This window comes from Mesoplodon mirus (genome assembly GCF_964341445.2).
Source record: "Mesoplodon mirus genome assembly, chromosome: 7".
NCBI lineage: Eukaryota > Metazoa > Chordata > Mammalia > Artiodactyla > Ziphiidae > Mesoplodon > Mesoplodon mirus.
The window spans coordinates 132,082,015-132,099,783 of record NC_138983.1 but is presented as its reverse complement, the minus strand read 5'-3'; the positions used below and the strand labels follow the sequence as shown (position 1 = coordinate 132,099,783).

At 58.0% G+C, this 17,769-nt stretch overlaps 1 protein-coding gene across 2 annotated transcripts; it reads right to left on the bottom strand.

Annotated features, from left to right (window-relative positions):
- Positions 1 to 739: 739 nt before the first annotated feature.
- On the bottom strand, positions 740 to 16,635 carry ROBO3 (roundabout guidance receptor 3; the record flags this gene model as incomplete). 2 transcript variants are annotated; one of them, XM_082626400.1, is made up of 28 exons in its annotated part: positions 740 to 967; positions 1,282 to 1,466; positions 1,947 to 2,114; positions 2,320 to 2,430; positions 2,872 to 3,017; positions 3,393 to 3,605; positions 3,775 to 3,913; positions 4,083 to 4,277; positions 4,561 to 4,700; positions 4,899 to 4,941; positions 5,035 to 5,058; positions 5,851 to 6,036; positions 6,132 to 6,303; positions 6,548 to 6,669; positions 6,888 to 7,113; positions 7,303 to 7,427; positions 7,952 to 8,118; positions 8,303 to 8,468; positions 8,773 to 8,854; positions 9,073 to 9,278; positions 9,594 to 9,765; positions 10,923 to 11,047; positions 11,329 to 11,456; positions 11,770 to 11,908; positions 12,005 to 12,125; positions 12,612 to 12,769; positions 13,104 to 13,430; positions 16,476 to 16,635. In XM_082626400.1, the coding sequence occupies 27 exons, from the start codon at positions 16,633 to 16,635 to the stop codon at positions 1,312 to 1,314; spliced, it is 4,116 nt and encodes a 1,371-aa protein (XP_082482526.1). In that variant the 3' UTR covers positions 740 to 967; positions 1,282 to 1,311. The 2 variants fall into 2 exon arrangements, with proteins under 2 accessions (XP_082482526.1, XP_082482527.1); XM_082626401.1 differs by lacking the exons at positions 5,851 to 6,036; positions 6,132 to 6,303; positions 6,548 to 6,669; ... (12 more) ...; positions 13,104 to 13,430; positions 16,476 to 16,635 and adding an exon at positions 5,629 to 5,679 and having other exon boundaries at positions 5,035 to 5,198.
- Positions 16,636 to 17,769: the final 1,134 nt, after the last annotated feature.

Sequence of the window (17,769 nt, the reverse complement as noted above, 5' to 3'; positions counted from 1 at the left end):
TAAAATTCCTTTTGAAAACATGCCAACCTCATTTGCCAGACCAAATGAGAAAAAAGGGATTTGTACACACTTAGGTCAAAGTGGCAGGAGAGGTCAGAGCCTGGGATTGGGGGGTCAGCGGCCATTCCCTGAGAGCCCGGAGCAGTCACTGGGCAAGTGAGAAGGAAACAGACCTCAGTGCCCAGTGAGTGGCGTGGGCTGTGGGTTCGGGAGTGATGGGGACTATGGCGTTCGTGGCCAAAATTAAAAAGAAATTCTCTGCCAGTCTAACCAACTACATCTGGGCCTAATCTGGCTAAGGGGTGCCCACCTACACACACCCTTTGTGAGGGGGTGTGGGTGGTTGTCTGAAAAAGCCTGTTTTTCCTTCTTGGCTAGGATTTCCCCCATCAGCTCCTCCTTTCTTTCGAGTTTTTAAAAATTACTGTTATTGTAAGGGGTATATTTCCTGATAGGGGAGAAGGGCACCAGGGAGGGCCTGGCTCCGCTCTTGGAAGGCGGGACAAGATTCTCGCTGTTGGTTATTTGGAAAGTCCTTCTGGTTGTAACTGGGAAGACAGTGGCTTCAGCTCCTTCTGGAGGTAAAACAGGTGGCATCTCTTAGCCCTGCCCTCCCCTAGTGCTTTCAGCCGAAGAAGCTTAAATGATATACACACGCTCGCAGCCCCCTTCCTCCCCACATCCTGCACAAAACCAGACAAACAGGGCCCAGGGCTCTGATCAGACTCTTTTTATTGTCTTTTTTATGAATGGGTCCCAGATAGCAAGGGAAGAGCTGGCTCCTGGCTTCTAGGCCAATTTCTCAGGGAGCCCCATGCATCATTGCTGAGAGGGAAGAGACTTCTCCCTGCTCCTCTCAGCTCAGTCCTCATTCACCAGGGGGAGGGGCTCTTGCTCAGGCTCCTGGCCCAGGGACACGCCCTTCCCCATGGAATTTCTGGTATTTCATCAAAGGTCATCTTGGTTCCTAGAGACAGAGAGAGAGAGAGACTGGTTTGCAAGGCGCTGGTCGGACAAACAGGACCCAGTAGGGATGCACCGCATTGCTGGTCAGCCTCTCTCCTGATCCAGCTCTCCTACAGAGCCTGGCCCCTCTGTTACGTCATCTGCCTTCATCCTTTGTCACCCGTGCTCCAGGAGTCCTCCCTTCCTCCTTACTCACGGGGTCCCTTCCTTTGGACACTTCCCCCAGAAGACCTCGCTGCCTTCCTAGCTTTAATCATCCCGTGGCCCACGCTCCCGAGCCCTCCACTCTCAATTTTTGCCATCCCCAGCCCCTACCTCTCCACGCTTCTGTCCTGGCCTTTGGCTCTAGCTCCGGCTCTGGCTCCGGCTCCGGCCAGGGCCCCGGGAGCCCCGAGAGCTGCCGGAGCCTCTCGAAGAGTTGCTGCCGGCTGTGGAACAGGTGCTGGTGCCCTGGCCCCGGGACAGGAAGCTTGGTCGGCTGTAGGGGAGCCAGGCCTCTTCTGCAGCACGAGACAGAGGGGCATTTGGGTCCAGGCAGGGGGAGAACATCAATGCTTGCCCCCGTGCCCCCCTAACCGCCATCCCAGCTCTGGGAGCGGAGTTGAGGGCAGACCATCCTGGGGGCTGAGGAGAAGCAAAGCGCACGGCCCATGGCCTTTACGTAACGTGCTCAGAAACCCGTGGGGAACTCCCACGCACAGAGGGCCACGGGAAAGAAAGGACAGAGCGCCCGGCCCCTCTCTTTTCTCCTCTGGGCTTCAGTCCTGGGAAAGGATACAACGTGGGAACTTCAGGGGATTTTGCCCAAAGAGAGCTGGAGAGACAAGTGTCTTTGATGTTGATCAAATGTTGACCTCCTCCCAGCTGGAGGTCAGGGGTAAGCTGGGTTGAAAATGAGTGCATCAGCGGAACGGTCTGTACCATCCTGTTAGGCTCCAGTCCCAGCGCCCACCCTCTTTTGTAGCAGGGGCCCTCCTTACCATCCAGGTGCGGGCCCCGCCAGGCCCCCAGGGGCCCGGCCTGCGCCACTCTCCTCTCCCCACCGTGTTCCCGCTCCCGTTCCAAGGAGGACATGCTGCCTGCCACCCTCAGCCCCAAGGCCCAGCTTGCATCTTCCTCCGGCGGCGGCAAGGGAGGGGGCGGCAAGTCTGCAGAGAGACCTGTTTTCAGCGCTCTCCTGCTTCTCCCGATATGGGTCTTTCTCCCACTCCCACTCCCCGGCGTCAGAGGGCGCTGAACGAACAGTCCAAGGTTTGGGTCCACTCGCTCCCTCCTCCAGCCCGCAGAGCTCACCCTTGCTTATCTGCCTGCTTCCCCTACTGTCACCACCTCCCAGGCTCATGGCCCCCTCACCCCCAGGACTGTGCTCCCGCCGGTAGGGAAGAGCCTTGGGTTTCTTCCGGATTCGGGCACGGGGCCCGTGAAGTGGAGGAGTCATCTCCCCAGGCGCCTGCCGGGTTCTCCCTGTGGCATTGGGAGATGGGGGGAGGTACGGGTAAGAGTGAATCAAGAAAGGGGCTTAGGGGCTTCCCTGGTGGCGCAGTGGTTGAGAATCCGCCTGCCAATGCAGGGCACATGGGTTCGAGCCCCGGTCCGGGAAGATCCCACATGCCACGGAGCAACTGAGCCCGTGCGCCACAACCACTGAAGTCCTTGCGCCTAGAGCCTGTGCTCCACAAGAGAAGCCACTGCAACGAGAACCCCGCACACCGCGACGAAGAGTAGCCCCCGCTTGCCGCAACTATAGAAAGCCCAGCGTAGCAACAAAGACCCAATGCAGCCATAAATAAGTAAATAAATAAAGTTATTTAAAAAAAAGAAGAAGAAAGGGGCTTGAGGGTGAAGGGGAAACAAGCTTCCGGGGGATGGGGAGGTGGAGGCCAGTTGAGGGGTCTACAGACTCACCTGGGGCATTGCTGGCTGTAGTAGCAGGGGTGGGGCTGTGATGGAGGGCCGTGGGGTCAGCACCCAGGCCAGCAGGCCTCCCTTCATGGCTACTCAGCATGGGCTGGGATGCACTGAGAGGGGAACTTGGCCCAAGGGGAGCCCTCCTGCAATGACATGAGGCTTCATTTGCTCGCTCAACAGACACTAAGTGCCTATTGGGTGCCAGGCACCATGCTAAACAATCAGCCTAACACTCAGATGAATAAGACACAGCTCGTCCTCCACAAGGCTCCCATGCTGGTGGAATACGAGGAAAGCCAACTTTGAAATGCCCCGGGAAGCTTGCAGAGCAATGAGTGTTGGGAGTGAGAGACCTTGCCAGCCTCCACATTTCTCCCCAAATCACACTTCCACCCTGATACAGCCATGAGACCTCTGGGCCCCAGATTCATCCATCCATCTGGTCATCCACCCATTCACCCACTGAATAGATATGTACGGAGGGCCTGTAACATGCAAGGTACTATACACCTCCCTACCTGGGCGTCTGGTGGAGATGGGGAATGTCAGTGGGGGGCTGGGGAGGGTCAGGAGGTGAGGGGGTAAGAGTGGCTGTGGACTGCTGTCCATAGGAAGGTGTGGGAGAGGGGGTTTCCCCTCGGGACGGAGGGACCAAGCACCCCCCGCTGGTGCTGGGCTCTGCCACGTGGTTCCTCTCGGGCACTGGTGGGCCCCACTCTTCCGGCTCTGAGCTGGGGGCAAAGAGGCAGGAGGGCGGGGTGACTGAGTAGCTTCATACCCTCCCTTTGGCCTTCCGCTGCCCCCTTCCCTTCTTCTCCCAGTATCTTTGCCCTCCGCCGACAGGAGGCCCTGGGCTGGTCCCATGTGTACAGGGCATCTGCAGGCAAGGCGCATCCTTACCCGCCCTCCAGCTCCTCCTCAGGCCCCTCTAGGCAGCTCAGTTCACAGGAAAGGGGCGGGGGTGGCAGCGCTTCTGGCCAGTTGAGAGAGGGCATCTGTACAGGTTTTCCCAGAAGCTTTACTTTGCCTCCCCTGGCTCCTGAGGAGAGCAGGATGGGGCCACAGCAAGATACAGGCAGTAAAGGGGCAGAGGTGAGACGCGTCAGAAAGGAGTGCTGCGCTAGGTCCCAGAAGGGAGGGTGGAGGATACTCTTTGGGGAAGATGCTGCTCAGGGCTAAAATGGGGGTGTTGGGAACTGGAGTCCTACCACTGTCCCCCTGGCTCCATTCTGGAGGAGCATACTGGCTCCAGTCGCCTGGCTCCCCTGAGGGATGTGGAGGGAACCCCCCGTGGAAGGTCTGCAGCTCCTCGCCGGCCAGGTCAATGGTGCTGTAGACAGGACCCTCAGCAGAGGCGGCAGCTCCCCGGGCCGTCTGAGCCAGGTAAAGGGAGATCCCTGCTTCTGAGGGGGAGAAAGAGGGAGGCCCGGGGAGGAGACGGGGCAGAGACAGAAAAATAGAGGACAACAGGAGAATGGAGGGCCCAAGGGGATCCCACTTCTTTCCCTATCCCAATCCGGGGTAAAGGTAAGGCACGAGAGAGGCTCCCCCAACTCACAGCCTCCCAAGGATCACGCAGCCTCAGCAAGACTGGGACCCCTTGGCCCCCTTCAGTTTGCCCCAGCCGGTCGGGAGGAGAGAGGGGGCAGGGCCTCCTGGTGTACCCCTGAGGGAAGCAGAACTCACCATTGTAATATCTGTCGTCTGGGTCAGGATTGCTGGGGCAGCAGCTTCCCCTGGGTTCCTGGGCCGAGGGGCCGCGAGACGAGTGCGGCCACGAGTCTGCCAGCCACGGGTAAGGAGCAGGGCCGAGGCCCATTGGTGGCCTGAGGGACAGCAGGTGAACGCTGGGGACAGAGGGCCTGAAGAGGCCAGCGAAGTAAGGGAGGCAGGGGTAATGGGAGCTGGAGGACAGTAACGGTGAGTGTGGCGGTGAGAGGAGGGCGGAGGTCAGCGCGGGCAGGCAGCTGGGCCTGGGACGAAGGGAGTGGTCTCATCTTGGGGAGATGAGCTAAGAGAATTACCTGGAACTGGCTGCCGACAGGCCCTCTGAGTGTGGGAAGGACACTGGGGAAGACGAGGGGGGAGAGTGTGAGAAGCGCGGCTACCTGGGGTCCGAACCCCGCCCCCCGCCCCCCCCCGGGGGCAGAGATGTGTTACCTGCAGGTGTGTAAGCAAAGGAGGCTTCCGAAAAGGAACCCGTGAGAGAAAGAAGAGGGGAAATGGGGAGAAAAGTCAGAAATATCCACATTCTGGTCCACTCCTTGGGCCTGGTCCTAATTCCACCACTCGGGTTGTACCCTGGACCAATGTCATCGGAATTCCTAGGGGTGCGACTCAGGCATCAGTATTTTTCTAAAGCTCCCCAAGTGATTCCTGCGTGTAGCGAAGATTGAGAACCTCTGAACTAAGAGACCTCACATCTCTCCGGACACGCCCCTTCCCAGGGAGCAGCAGAACTCGTCTCCCCCTTTCAGCGGGTCCCCCCTTTCCATCCAGACCCCGCCTGACAATTTATCGCCTGGGATCCTGGCCACACTCCCTCTGCCAGCCCCCGACCCCCAGGAAGTGAGTTTCCGCCCCCCGCCCCCCAGACTTGCCCCTTCTCTACTGAGGCTGACCGCAAAGCCTGCTCCTTCCCGAGGCATTTTAGGACAAATCTCACTCCTCTCAGCAAACTCAGGTCCCGCCCCGCCCCCTCTGGGCCCCGTCACCCCAACACGCAGCCCAGGTCCCGACAGCTCCCGGTTCCACCTTGGGCACCCGGCCCCTGTCCAAGGGGCTGAGTTCCCGTGCGACCCCTCGCCCGACGCCGCTCCGGAAGCTGTTGAGCCCCTCCTCCTCTCTTTCCATCCTCCCCGCCTCCCTCCCGGGGGGGGCGGGATCTCCAGGCTCCGCCCACTCCAAGGCCCTCCTTTCCATCTCCGCGACTTCCTTGTGCCCCCCGCCCGCGCTGCCCCCGGGCCGGGCTCTCACCCGTGTAGTGACTGAGCTCCTTGCGCTGCCTCCGGCGCCGGTAGAGGGCGGCGCAGAGCCCGAGGAGCAGCGCCCCGCACGCGGCGCCGCTGCCCGCGAGGAAGGCGGGCTCCCGCAGCACCCTCGCCAGCCGCTCCGCCAGCCCCGGGCCCGCCTCGAGCCCAGGCTCCAGTTCCGGCGGAGACGCTGTGGGGGTCAGAGCGGTGAGGGGAGTAGAGGCACCGCTACCCCAGGACCCCCCTTAACTCCCAGCCCCGCCCTCCCACCCCCTCCGGACTCACGCAGCTGCACCGACACCGGGGCACTGGCCACGCCCACGCCCGCGCTGGTGGCCGCCGCGACCTGGGTCCGGTAGAGGAGACCGGGCAGCAGTCCCCGGAGCACCGCCGAGCGCGCCCAGCCTGCCGCGGACCGATTGAGGTGGAAGCGGCTCTCATTGCCCAGGCACCAGATCTGGGGAGGCCGAGACCCGGCTTTAGAGATTCAGAAGTGGCTTCTGGCCTCACGGGGAAACTTGAAGCTCTGAATGGTAGAAGGGGCTTAGCCGGGCGTAATTCAACTCAGAGCGGGCACTCTGAAACCTCTCTCCTCTTCCCCCGGCCTCGTCTCCAGTCCCAAAGCCAGTCCTAGGTTCCCTCCTCCCGAATCCGCCCTCTCCCTCCACTCCCCAGCCCGCCCACCTTCTCAACCCCTGCACCTGGTATTCCTTGATGACCCCATTTTGCTGGGAGAGGAGCGGAGGTTCCCAAGACACAGTGATACTGCTGTTGCCTTCACCCCCCAAGGCCACTGCCACTCCCTGGGGGGGACCACTGGGGGCTGGGCCAGGGTGGAGCATGGTGAGAAGGACACAGACGGTCATTGCAAGCTGCCCCTTCTGCCCCAACCTTCCTCATCCTCCCAGTTCTAACACCTTAGGGAAGTGAGATGCATCCCCCCTTCCCACCGGCTCCTTGCTCTCCCCAGGCGAACCTTCATCCTCCCCCACTCCTTCTTCCCTCTTGTCCACCCATCAGCTCTGGGCCCCACCCCCTTACCCTCCTCAGGAGTGCTGCTGGTCACCAAGGGGCTTTCAGCCCCCAGCCCCTCCTGGCCTTGAGCTTGCACCTTGATCTGAATTTGAGTCCCTGGGGGGAGTCCTCTTAACACAGTACTTTGCTGGCTTGGGGACTGTAGGTCCAGCACTGACCAGCTTCCCCCATCAGGACCTGCTACCCTCCAAGACACCTGGAAACCTTGTACCAGCTGGACTGGGCCATCTACCTGTGGGAGACAGGACAAAGCACACCAGGGGGAGAGCTGGAGCCACACAAGTCCTCCAGTCCCAGCCCCTCCTCCACTCACCCATCGTCCCCAGCCACTCACCTCGCACTCTCCCATACCCATTCTTGGAGGCCCCTTTGTCCCCCATCATCATCTCTGCCCTTAACCTCATCCCTAGGCCACACTCACAGTCCAGGACACCTGCAGGGTCCGGGGTCCAAGGAGTACGGGCTCCTGCAGACGCACAGCCACTTCAGCCAGTCCCCGCTGGCCTCTCCACGGGTCCTCCTCCACTGGCCCGGATGGGTTGCTGTCTATTGACCAAAGAGCCCACTCAGCAGGGGCCACCGGGACAGGGAGTCAGGACTGAGAGCGTGTGTTCCACCTCTGCCCTGCCCCACAGACCACTACTTAGTACTTCGGAGCACATCCCAGGGTCAGGAACAGGCTGGTCAGGGGAAGAGCTTCCAGAGGTGGGCCAGGGTGTCCAGCTAACATGAGTATTCTTTCTGCATGACTACATATGCGCCCTTTAAAGGCCCTGTTCCTCATCTCTCACATGAAGATGACCCCCCAAGTTTCCTTCTACTTATAATCTGCGTTATCTGTGGGTAAAGCCTCAGAAGTGAGGAGCTACCAAGATGACTGAATCAATCTTCCTCTCTTTCTCTCTCTCCTCTTCTCTTGTTCCCTCAGTGAAAGGGAAGCATGACCTCCTATTCCAGGCTGGGCCGCCAGGACAGACCTGGAACCAGGCAGGGGCCGTGGTTTGCGGGGAGGGGGTGCTCTGCCATGTTGCACGTTACACCCGTGACCCAGAGACCCTGACCTTACTCACCCTGGGTGCGGACGGGCTTGGAGACGGGGCTGGGCTCACTGAGGCCCCAGGTTCCCACGGCTCGCACCAGGAACAGGTAGATGGTATTGGGCTGCAGGCCGCTGACGGTGTGTGTCTCCAGCTGCACGCCATCCGCCACCGTCCGCCACATGTTGCCAGAGGCTTGGCTACAACAAGAATGAGGTGACACAGCTATCCGAGCCCAACCTGTCTATTTCGTTCATCCTTTCTCTGTCACCCCCTACTACCTCCTCACCCTGGCAAACCTCTCGCCACAGCAGCAAAGCCTTTAAGGACACAGGGGCCCCTCCTTGTAACTTTCCATGTTTGCATCAAAAATCTTCTCCTTACCTGAAGGCCTCTATCACATAAGAGGTGACTGTGGCCCCAGCTTGTGGGTTAGGCTTCCAGGTCAGGGTAATGCTGTTCTTGGTAATGTCAGTGACCACTGGTTGCGAGGGAGGCCCTGGAGGGGTACTGTGTTCTGTAGGGGGGGCTGGTGATACTCCCCAGTCTTCTGCAGTGAGGAGATAATCTTTGAGTAGAAGGATGGGGAAAAGATGGCCCCAGCATAACCTTCCTCCTTCCCAGCGGAGCTGTGGTGCTGTGACAGTGGTGATGGTGGAGGGGGGACATAGTGAACTAACCCCTGCTCACATGTGCCTCCCAAGGGCACCACTTCTGTCCTCCTTCTCCCCACCACCATGGCCATGGCATTTGGAAGATAAAATCAGTCCTGGGGTTTGGGGAGGTACTGGCCACCTTTGAAGCAGGTTTGGAGAAGGGTGCTGGCAAAACAAGGGAACAAAGGAAAAACTCACCCCGCCTCCTAAGCCAGCCACTCCAGGTGGCCTCCCCTGTGGAACTCTTGGCCACACAGCTATAGAATCCCATGTGCATCTCCTGCAGGAGAGAGTGGAGGACTGGCAAACTGGGAGTGGAGCAAGGTAGGGCGAAGGAGTGGAGGTGGGTATACAGAAGGATGGGGAGGATGCTGTCCACTCTAGGTGGTCTGAGAGCAGAGGGGCAGAGGTGGAGTTCAAGTTGCAGCAGGTACTAGAGTTGGGCATGTGGACCACGTGGCCATTCTCAGTTACTTGGGCCCCAGGAGTGAGACTCACCTGTACACTGGTGATGTGCAGTGTACCGTTGGCCATTAGGTTGAGTTGGACGTCATCCCCTTGCAGCCACTGCCCATCCTTCTTCCACTGGACACTGGGTTGAGGGTTCCCAGTCACTCTGCATGGCAGCCACACGGAGGAGCCAAGTGCCAGCGTCTGATTGGCTGGTCCCTGGAGGATGATGGGAGGCAGCCCATCCAGGGAGGCTGAGAGAGGAAGAACTTGGGCACCTCAGGCGAGGGTCCTGGGTTCAGGCAACCAGCCCCTTGTCCTCATCTCTGCTCCTTCACTTCCCCTCCCCTGGATATTGCAGGGGGCTTCCATAACCATCTGTTGTCTCTGCGTGGGATCAGCCATCTCTTAGTGGCTTCTGTACCTGATTTCCAAACTTCAAGGACATGTCTCAGGAACATGCCTCTCCCCTTGCAGACATATTACATAGAATCCAAGAAAAACAGATCTCTTTAAGCCATGATTTCCTTCCAGGCCATGAATCCAGCCCTGTCTCCATGGGCACGTACCTCCTTTCACCTCCAACAGAGCCTTGGCCAGGATGCTGCCAGCCACACTGACAGCCTGGCACACGTAGTAGCCGGCATCCCCGCTCTGCACTTCAGTGATGTTGAGCTGGCCTCTGGGAGAGACTGAGAAGCGCCCCGTGGGCTGAAGTGACTGACTGGGGAATAGCAGGGCCTGGGGACAGAGCAAGCAACCAAGCCACCTGGCAGCTGGCAGGGAGAGTTCCCCATTCTCACCAACCCCAGAATCCAGAGAATTCCTAAGGTTCTAGGTCATACTCTGTCCCAAGCCAGTTCTGTGACCTTAGGCAAACTAGTTAACCCTATTCACAAGAATAAGGGAGTTTTTTAAGATGATTTGGGGGTGCACATCCCAGCTGTACCAGTCAGGAAACTGAGCAAGCTATTTAACCTTCCTGAGCCCCAATTTCCCCAAATTTGACTCTTAGAGGATAGTTATGAGGATTAAATCGAGTGATTACCTGAAACTCTTTCAATACATTGGATGATAAATGTTAAGTACTTTCCCTTCTTTCTGGCTTTAACATTTTACATTAGATACACAGAAGGTAGGGAAGCAGGTTTTAATGGCACCATGCTGAGCCCCTGACTGATACTTATTCCCACCCTCTACTACCATCAGCATTTGTATTCATTTAAGAACCTAATTAAAATGCAGCAGTCCCCAGTGCTAGAGAAGATGGAAAATTGTGGCTGTGGATTTGCAACGAGGTAGTGGGTGGCCTGGTTTCCCAGTGGGATGGGGCTAATAAGACTTATTTTATTATACTGACCCTGTTTCCCAGTAGCAAAATTCCCACCCTTCCCTTGGAGGGAGTTACTTGTGTTGTAACTTTAGTTAATATTCATTCCAATTCTATATGCTGAGATTTGTTTGCTAAGGTTGAGGGGTGTCTGTGAGCTCCCCCTGTGGAAGTCCTTTGTAATTAGAAAAGCGTGTAATGTTCTACCCTGAGCAGCTTTGGTACAGTACTGGCTTTCCAGAGCAGAATGTTAAAGCCCAGGCCCCAGGCGTGGGGAGGAGGAAGGATCTAATTGGATCTGCTACATCCTCAGGACAGCCTTGCCCAAAACAGAAAGATTCTCCAAGAAATTACCATACAGGACTGTTCCCTACCACCAAAACATATTATCATATGTTCCAGGCCTTTTATATTCATTATCTTATTTAATCCTCCCAAATAACTTGCACAGGTTTCTGGAAGGAAAGCTAAGACAGAACCCCAGAGAGAAGTTTGCAGAATGTAGAAGAAGGAAGGCTGAGACCCAGGGGAGAAGCTGGTGGGAAGGCCTGTGGAGCTGGCCACCTACTTGACTTCCCTCCTTTTGCCAGAAGATGGCAGGTGGGGGGTTTCCTTTGGTCTCGCACTGGAAAGCTATGCTCTCTCCAGGAGCCGCCATCTGGTCCTGGGGCTGGGTCACCAGCTGGGGTGGGACTGGGAAGGGGAGGGGAGATAAAGGAACAGGGAGTCAGGGGTACTAAGAAGGGAGACAGAGGGAACAGGAGAGAGAAGCCTGAGCTTGGCTTAAGCAGGAGCAGATGTCCGTCTCTTGCTCAAGTCTGCTTAGCTTTCCCATCCTTCCTCTCCTTCCAGAAGTCTCAGGGGACGCACTCATATCTCCTGCTCTGTCCTTTCTCCTCATTCTCCACCTCCACCCATCCTCCCATCTTCCTCGTCTCATCCCTGCTGCAGGCAGTCCCAGGTGGGGCCCTCACCGTGAACACTGAGGGAGCCGGATGCTTCGGCGCGGCCCACGCTGTTCTCCGCCACACAGGTGTAAGTCCCCTCATCTTCAGCGCTCACACGCCCGATCCAAAGGCTGTGGTCGTTCTGGATCTCGTACCTGCTCCACCCACCACCCCCGGGCTGGATTGGCCACAGCTACAGACACTTTCTCACCCACCCAGGACAGGCACCAGGATCAGGGCACATAAGGACAAGGTAGACCTCAACAGGGACAGAAGGTGGTACCCATGGACCCATGAATGGAGGTGGGGACTGGTTAGTGCAGGGGCCACAGGCTCTGGGGAACAGACTTCTCTGTGCCATCAAGTGAGAGGCATCTGCCTTCCTCCCCCCGCCCCCAGTTTTCTAGGGCTGGGTATGTTCTTGAGCTGATTGGGTCTCCTTACAGGCAGTAGGAGGGGGCTTCTCACCTGCCTGTGGGCAGTTCCCCATCCTCCTTGCGCCAGCGTAGACGAGGCGGGGGATCCCCCTGCGCCTCACATGGGAAGTCCACGGGGGCATCAGCCAGGACCACCTGATTCACTGGTCTACGCAGGAATGAGGGACGCTCTGTGCAGAGGGAGGGAGTGAGTAGTCAGGGGGTCTGCGCAGTTACTCACTCCCCAGGCTACACACTCCCATAACTCCAAAACCCCACGTGCCTACCCAGGACCACAAGTTTGGCTGCCCCACTCTCCCGTTCTCCTGCCAGGTTGGAGGCCACGCACACATACATCCCTGCATCACTCTTGAGTGTATGTGACATCATCAGCTTCCCTCCACGGAGCTGCAGAGTAAAAATGGAAACTTTGATCCTTTATAGCCATCAAAGCATATTTGTTTATCTGATCCTCACAGCAAGCCAATGAAGAAAACCAGTGAATTTGACCCACTTATCAGATAAGGAATCCTTGAGTGATTTGCCCAAGGTGGGGCTCAAGTGTATCATTTCTCCCACAGCTCAGACCACCTCCCACCAGTCCCTGGGGCATCATAATCCCCACCTTCTTACACTGATTCCGTCCTACCTCTGCTGATGTATTCCCCACTCAGTAGCTGACTCTCAGCCTCTGGTTAGCTAATGCCCCAATTTCAAATCTCTTGTCTTATGGCCTCCAGATCATTTTCCCCCGCCCCTCCAAGACCTTTAGATTCAGGCCTTCCTCCTCTGACACATGTCCCAGACCCCTAGCCTAGGGCTTCGCCCCTCAGGATGTCCCTGGCCCCAACCCTGGCTCCCGGTCGGATCCCCAGCTGTGGCCCTGCCCCTCACCGTGATCCTTCCCTCCTCCTCCTTGAGTCTAGCACCGTCCTTCTTCCAGGACACGGAAGGCTCTGGGTGGCCGCGGGGCGGCACGCATTCCATTACCGCGGGCTCCCCCACGGCCGCCACCACGTTCCCAGGAGACTGCCGGAAATCATCGCGGAGGACTGGAGAGAGAGAGAGAGAGAGAGAGAGAGAGAGAGAGAGAGAATGAATGACCAGGGGAATAAATAGGGTGTGGGGTGACATAACTGGGTGAGGACACAGGAAAGTGTTTTGGGGAGAGGTGGATCACCGCAGACCGCAGACAGGAACTCTTCCCCGGTTGCGACAACACCAGGCCCACTTCCTCCTCCGGCCAAAGCGAGGGCTTTAGAGACCAAAGGTCTTAGTCCCAAAGGGAAGCTGCTGAATGGGTTGAGATTAGGCCTGGCTGTGGATGGGATTACCCGGTGCCCTCCCGCCTTCCCGAGGCTCTGGAAGCAACCAGGAGACTCCTACCTGCCACTTCTAGAGAGGCGTTTCTACTAGCCGCCGCTCCCAGGTAGTTGCGCGCCACGCAAGTGTAGACACCCTCGTCCGGCCGCGCGCGGCGCCCGTGCACGATGCGCGGGAAGAAGAGGGCGCCGCTGGGCAGAAGCAGGCGGTGTGCGCGCGGGTCCTCGCGCGCGGTGGCCACGCGCGCCCCATTCTTGTACCACTCGATGTTGGGCCGCGGCCGGCCCTCCGCGCGGCAGGGCAGCGTGGCCGGCTCGCCTCGGGAGACCAGCAGATCTGGCGGCTGCTCCACGATGCGCGGCATGGCGTCCTCCGGCCCGACCTTTGACCCTGAGGGGGGTGGGGGGCGCAGAGCATTCAGACCCGGAAACCGGGAGAAAGATAGAATCTCCAGAGAGAAGAAAGATTTCCCTCCTGCCCACCCTCTCTGTGTGTAGGGTCGAGTATCTCCTTCGGGACAGGTGCCCCGCACGTTCTTAGGCTGGAAAGGAGATGCCTGCGGACAGGCAGATCAGTAGAGGAATCTGGACACCTGCTCCTAGGCCGGCTTTCTAGGCCGGCTAAGGACGCCAGCCTCCTCTCCTGCCAAGTTGAAGTGCAGAGTGACTGGGCCACGGGTTGGCAAGTAGACCGCGCCTCTAGCCGACTGGTTTTCAGTCCCCCACCCGCGCTGGTTCACAGACCTGTGAACAACCATAAGCGGTGCACCAGCGCCGACAATTTGTTCTTCGCCTCCGCGCGGTCCCGGACCAGCGATATGGAGACTGTGGCCCAGGCTGGGGCCCCCCCTTAGGAAAGGGAAGAAGTGAATGATGGGCTGAGGGCTGGGACTCCTTATTCTGGGGCCCGTGAATGGGCACAGTGCCCTTCTTACTGACACCCCACAGATAATCACGTTTCTGGGTCCTGTGAAGTCACAGGAATTGAACGCAAATGATGGTGGAATAGTGAGTAACGCTCCTTTTCTAAGAGGGCATAGTTTTCAACAGATTATTCTACAGGTTGATATAGTTAAGAAAGGCTAAGAATCATTGAGAGGAATTCCCCTACTTTCCTTGGTCACTCAGATCCATTCACCCGCATGTCTGCTCCTGCCCCTCACTTGGCCTACAGACTTCTCTGGTCGCTTCCTCTTCTACAGTTTGGGATCCAGGATCCTCGAGCGGGTTGAGCTCAGACGCCCACCCCCAGATTCGTCAAAAGTGGATTTGTAACCTATGGCGGCCAGTAGGCGTCGCTGCCGCCTCGCGTAACCTGGTGTCCTTAAATAACCAGGGACAGCCCCGTGCTTCTGTTCTCTGCCTCCCCTCCCCCGCCCCCGCCCCCAACGCCCCACCCCACCCCCAGTTCCAAAATCCATGGGGACCTCTTGCTTCCAGCCTCTGTACGGGATTGGGTTTCATTTCTCAGCCCCGGCTCTTAAGAAGTTCTAGTGGAGACAAAGCTGCACGGGTTGCCCCGTGCTGCTGCTATCCTGGGGAGAGGGTATCTAACTGGTTAGGGACAAGAAGATCGATTTCCCTCCCACTTAGGGAAGGAAGGAATTTTTCTCGATTTCCTCCCTTTCAGATGGAAATCTCTGCTTCTCACTCGTTTCTTCTCCTCCATCCCATTCCAGTCCCCGTTTAGGCAGACCAGACCCCAAGTGAGCGACCCTAGAGTGGATAAGAGCTCAAGGGGTGTTGTGGAACCGACCGGGACTGGAATCTCAGACGCTGACACTTCCTAGCTGTCAGAACTAGGGCGAATTATTGAACTTGTCTGGGTCGAAGTTTCATTACAGGCATCTGTAATGTGGCAGTAGTGATAGGGTTGTCACAAGACCAGAGTGTATGTAAAGCACTTGGAAGAAGACTCCATGAATATGGCTATTCTACCATTAGTTAAGGGCTCTTCCTCCCTGGCCCACCTTATCTTATCTTGACCTCTACAGTCTCTACCTGAATCATATTCTTCCAGGCCCCCAAATTCCCTTTACCCCCTTCACATGGCCTTTGGGTGTAATGGAAGTTGGTTTGTTATTGCCAAGCTTTACGTTGCTTTCGTGACCATTGGGATACCATTCATCCGCTCTGAGTTTGTTTTCTCAGTCATAAAATGTGACCATCAACACACCTCCTTAAATTTTCGAGTTTGAATGAGACAATGTGTGGTGAAAACACTGTAAGAGCGCTGGGGAAGCAGAGGCACGTCTGGGGTGTCCGTGAGAAGGGCTCTGTGCTTAACCTCCTGGGAATCTAAGAGGGTCAGGAGGTTGGAGAATCCCATCTCATTCCCCATCTTCTTCCTCCTTGCTCCCTCCATATAAACCACACCCTTCTCATCGGCTCTTTCCCCCTAATTCCTGTAGACACAGCTGCAGGCGTCCTTTCCCTGGAATTTCTTCCCTGTCATTCCCGGTCTCAGGAGATGCTTCGACAGCAGCTAATGAATAGCTAATGGCCATGCTAATGGGGCTCTGGCGCTCCTCCCCCAGCACCTGGAGTACCCCACTCACAAACACACATCCATTGCCTGGGTCCCCTTTCTTGCCACCTTGGAGTCCCTAGCACGGTGCTGGTAGATTCGAGCGGGTAGAGGCGGAGGGATGAAGGCTGTGCCCAGAGGGGGATCAACTGCAAAGTCGTTCAGGGCTGCGGGAGTTCCCGATGCGGCCGGCAGGGGGCGCAATTGGCCCTCTCCCCAGGCTCCGGCAGATCTACTCTCGCCGCCCCCCCGCAGCGCTAGGGGAAAGCGCGCTGTCTCAATCATTTATTAATCACCTTAATTAGCGGTAATGACCCCGCCAGCGCTGCCCGCCCGCCGCAGCTCTGCCGGGGTGGGCCGGCGGTGAGTTCTACCTCTGAGGGGCAAACTTCTAAGTTTCCCTGAAATGGTCGCCTCCTCTGTCGCCTTCTGTAGCAAACACATCTAACATTTTGGCGTCATCACCCTCGTCCTAAGTGAGTTCTTGGAAAACTTAGGGTCCCGAACGGGAACCTGTTACCTGGGTGGGTCACCGAGTGGCCCGGCTTGGCCCAGGCCCTCCAGCGACCGCGCCCCCTCCTCTACCCTCCGTGCTGTGGGTCCTGGCCTCTCTTACTCCGGTTCTTCTCACCTGGGGTGGCCGTGGGCATCGGTTGGGGAGGAGAGGAGAGTGGTGGACTCAGCTGCCAAATCCTCTCAAGCCCTCGACCTCCCGCCGATATCCCCACTCAGGTGCTTTAAGCCCCAAACTATCCATTGGTCCCCACCACCCGGGAGGCGCTGGGAGGCGCGGGAGGGCGTAGCTGAGTCCCGGACCTTGGGGCAAGAGCGCTTTGGACTCCCCGTCCATGCCGCCCTCCCACCTTACCCCATCCCTGGATCCGAAGCCCCCGTGGGGCAGGGTCTCACCGTTGAGATAAGGATCGCCGGGGGTCAGCTGGCTTTGGTTGAGCGTCGCCACCGAGGAGTTGAAGACGAAGAGCAGGTCGCTGGAGTTGGAGATGTCCCCGCCCAAGGAGTCCGCGAACAAGTTCATCTGCAGCAGCGTTTTAAGCAGGTAGCGCAGCATGGCGCGACCCGACTGGGACCGGGGCCGGGGGCTCGGGGCCCAGCCCCTGGGTCTGAGACCCGCGGGCCGGGAGCCGTGAGCCCCTCTACAGCCTTTGCGCGCTGTCCCAGCCACGGTGCCGCTCTCCTGCCGGCGCGCCTGGGTACCGCGCGTGCCTCCGCGTGCCCTCCTCCTTCCCTCGTCCTTCTCTCTCCACCCCCCCGTGCCCGGTTCCCCCGGGAGCTGGGCGGGCAGAAGGCAGGTGCCACGCGGATCACCGCGTAATTAAGGGATTAATCCGCCGCCTTCCACCCTCCCACCCCCACCCCGACGGCCACTAGCAGGGCCAGAGACTAGAGTCGCGTCGCGCGCGAGATGGAGTCCCCGCCCCGCGCCCCGAGTCCCGCCCGCGTCGGTTCTGGACACTTCGGGAGAGTTTCCCTCCTTTCTCAAAGCACCCAAAAGGAGGGATGAGGCTCTTTCGGACTCTGCCCTTCTGCCTGACTTCAAAGGAGGAATCCCTCCTCTCTTTTCCTCTTTTAGGAAACTGAGGCAAAGCCCAGACCGTTCCTCTAGCTCTCCAAGTCCTGGCTTCCACTTCCTCCCAAGTCCCTGGGCTTTGCTGCGGGAGTGCGGACGGCTGGCGTGGTTTGGGGCGGGAGTTGGGAGTGGGTGGAGAATAATTCCGCGGTGCGGCCACCCCTTTGCCCAGCAGTCGCCTGGTTTGCAGCCGAGAGACCGGGGGATGAGGAGGCGCGTCTTGACCGGGGAGTCCTTGCCCCAGATGCACCACTAATCTAGTAGTTCCTGAGGATATTCAACAGGGATAAAACTGGAGGTGGAAAGCCCTGGGAAACCCAGGCATCTCGCATCTATCTGCATGCTTTTGCATTACTTTGCTCTGACATATTTTATTAAATTGTCTTGCCTTTCGGAGGAGACTGAAGGGGAACCAGGGAGTCTGGGGCTAAGACAAAGAGAGCAATATTGTTCCTGTAAAGGCAAGTGCAAGAGAAGACATGGGGTTGATGGAAGCCTCGCTCAAATCTGTTCAAACTTGATAACGATCCTCCTTAGGGGGAGGGGACACGACAGCCCCCCACCCTACCCCCCACCCGCCTGCTTCTGGCTTTTCTGGAGTTCTTCGTACCTGAA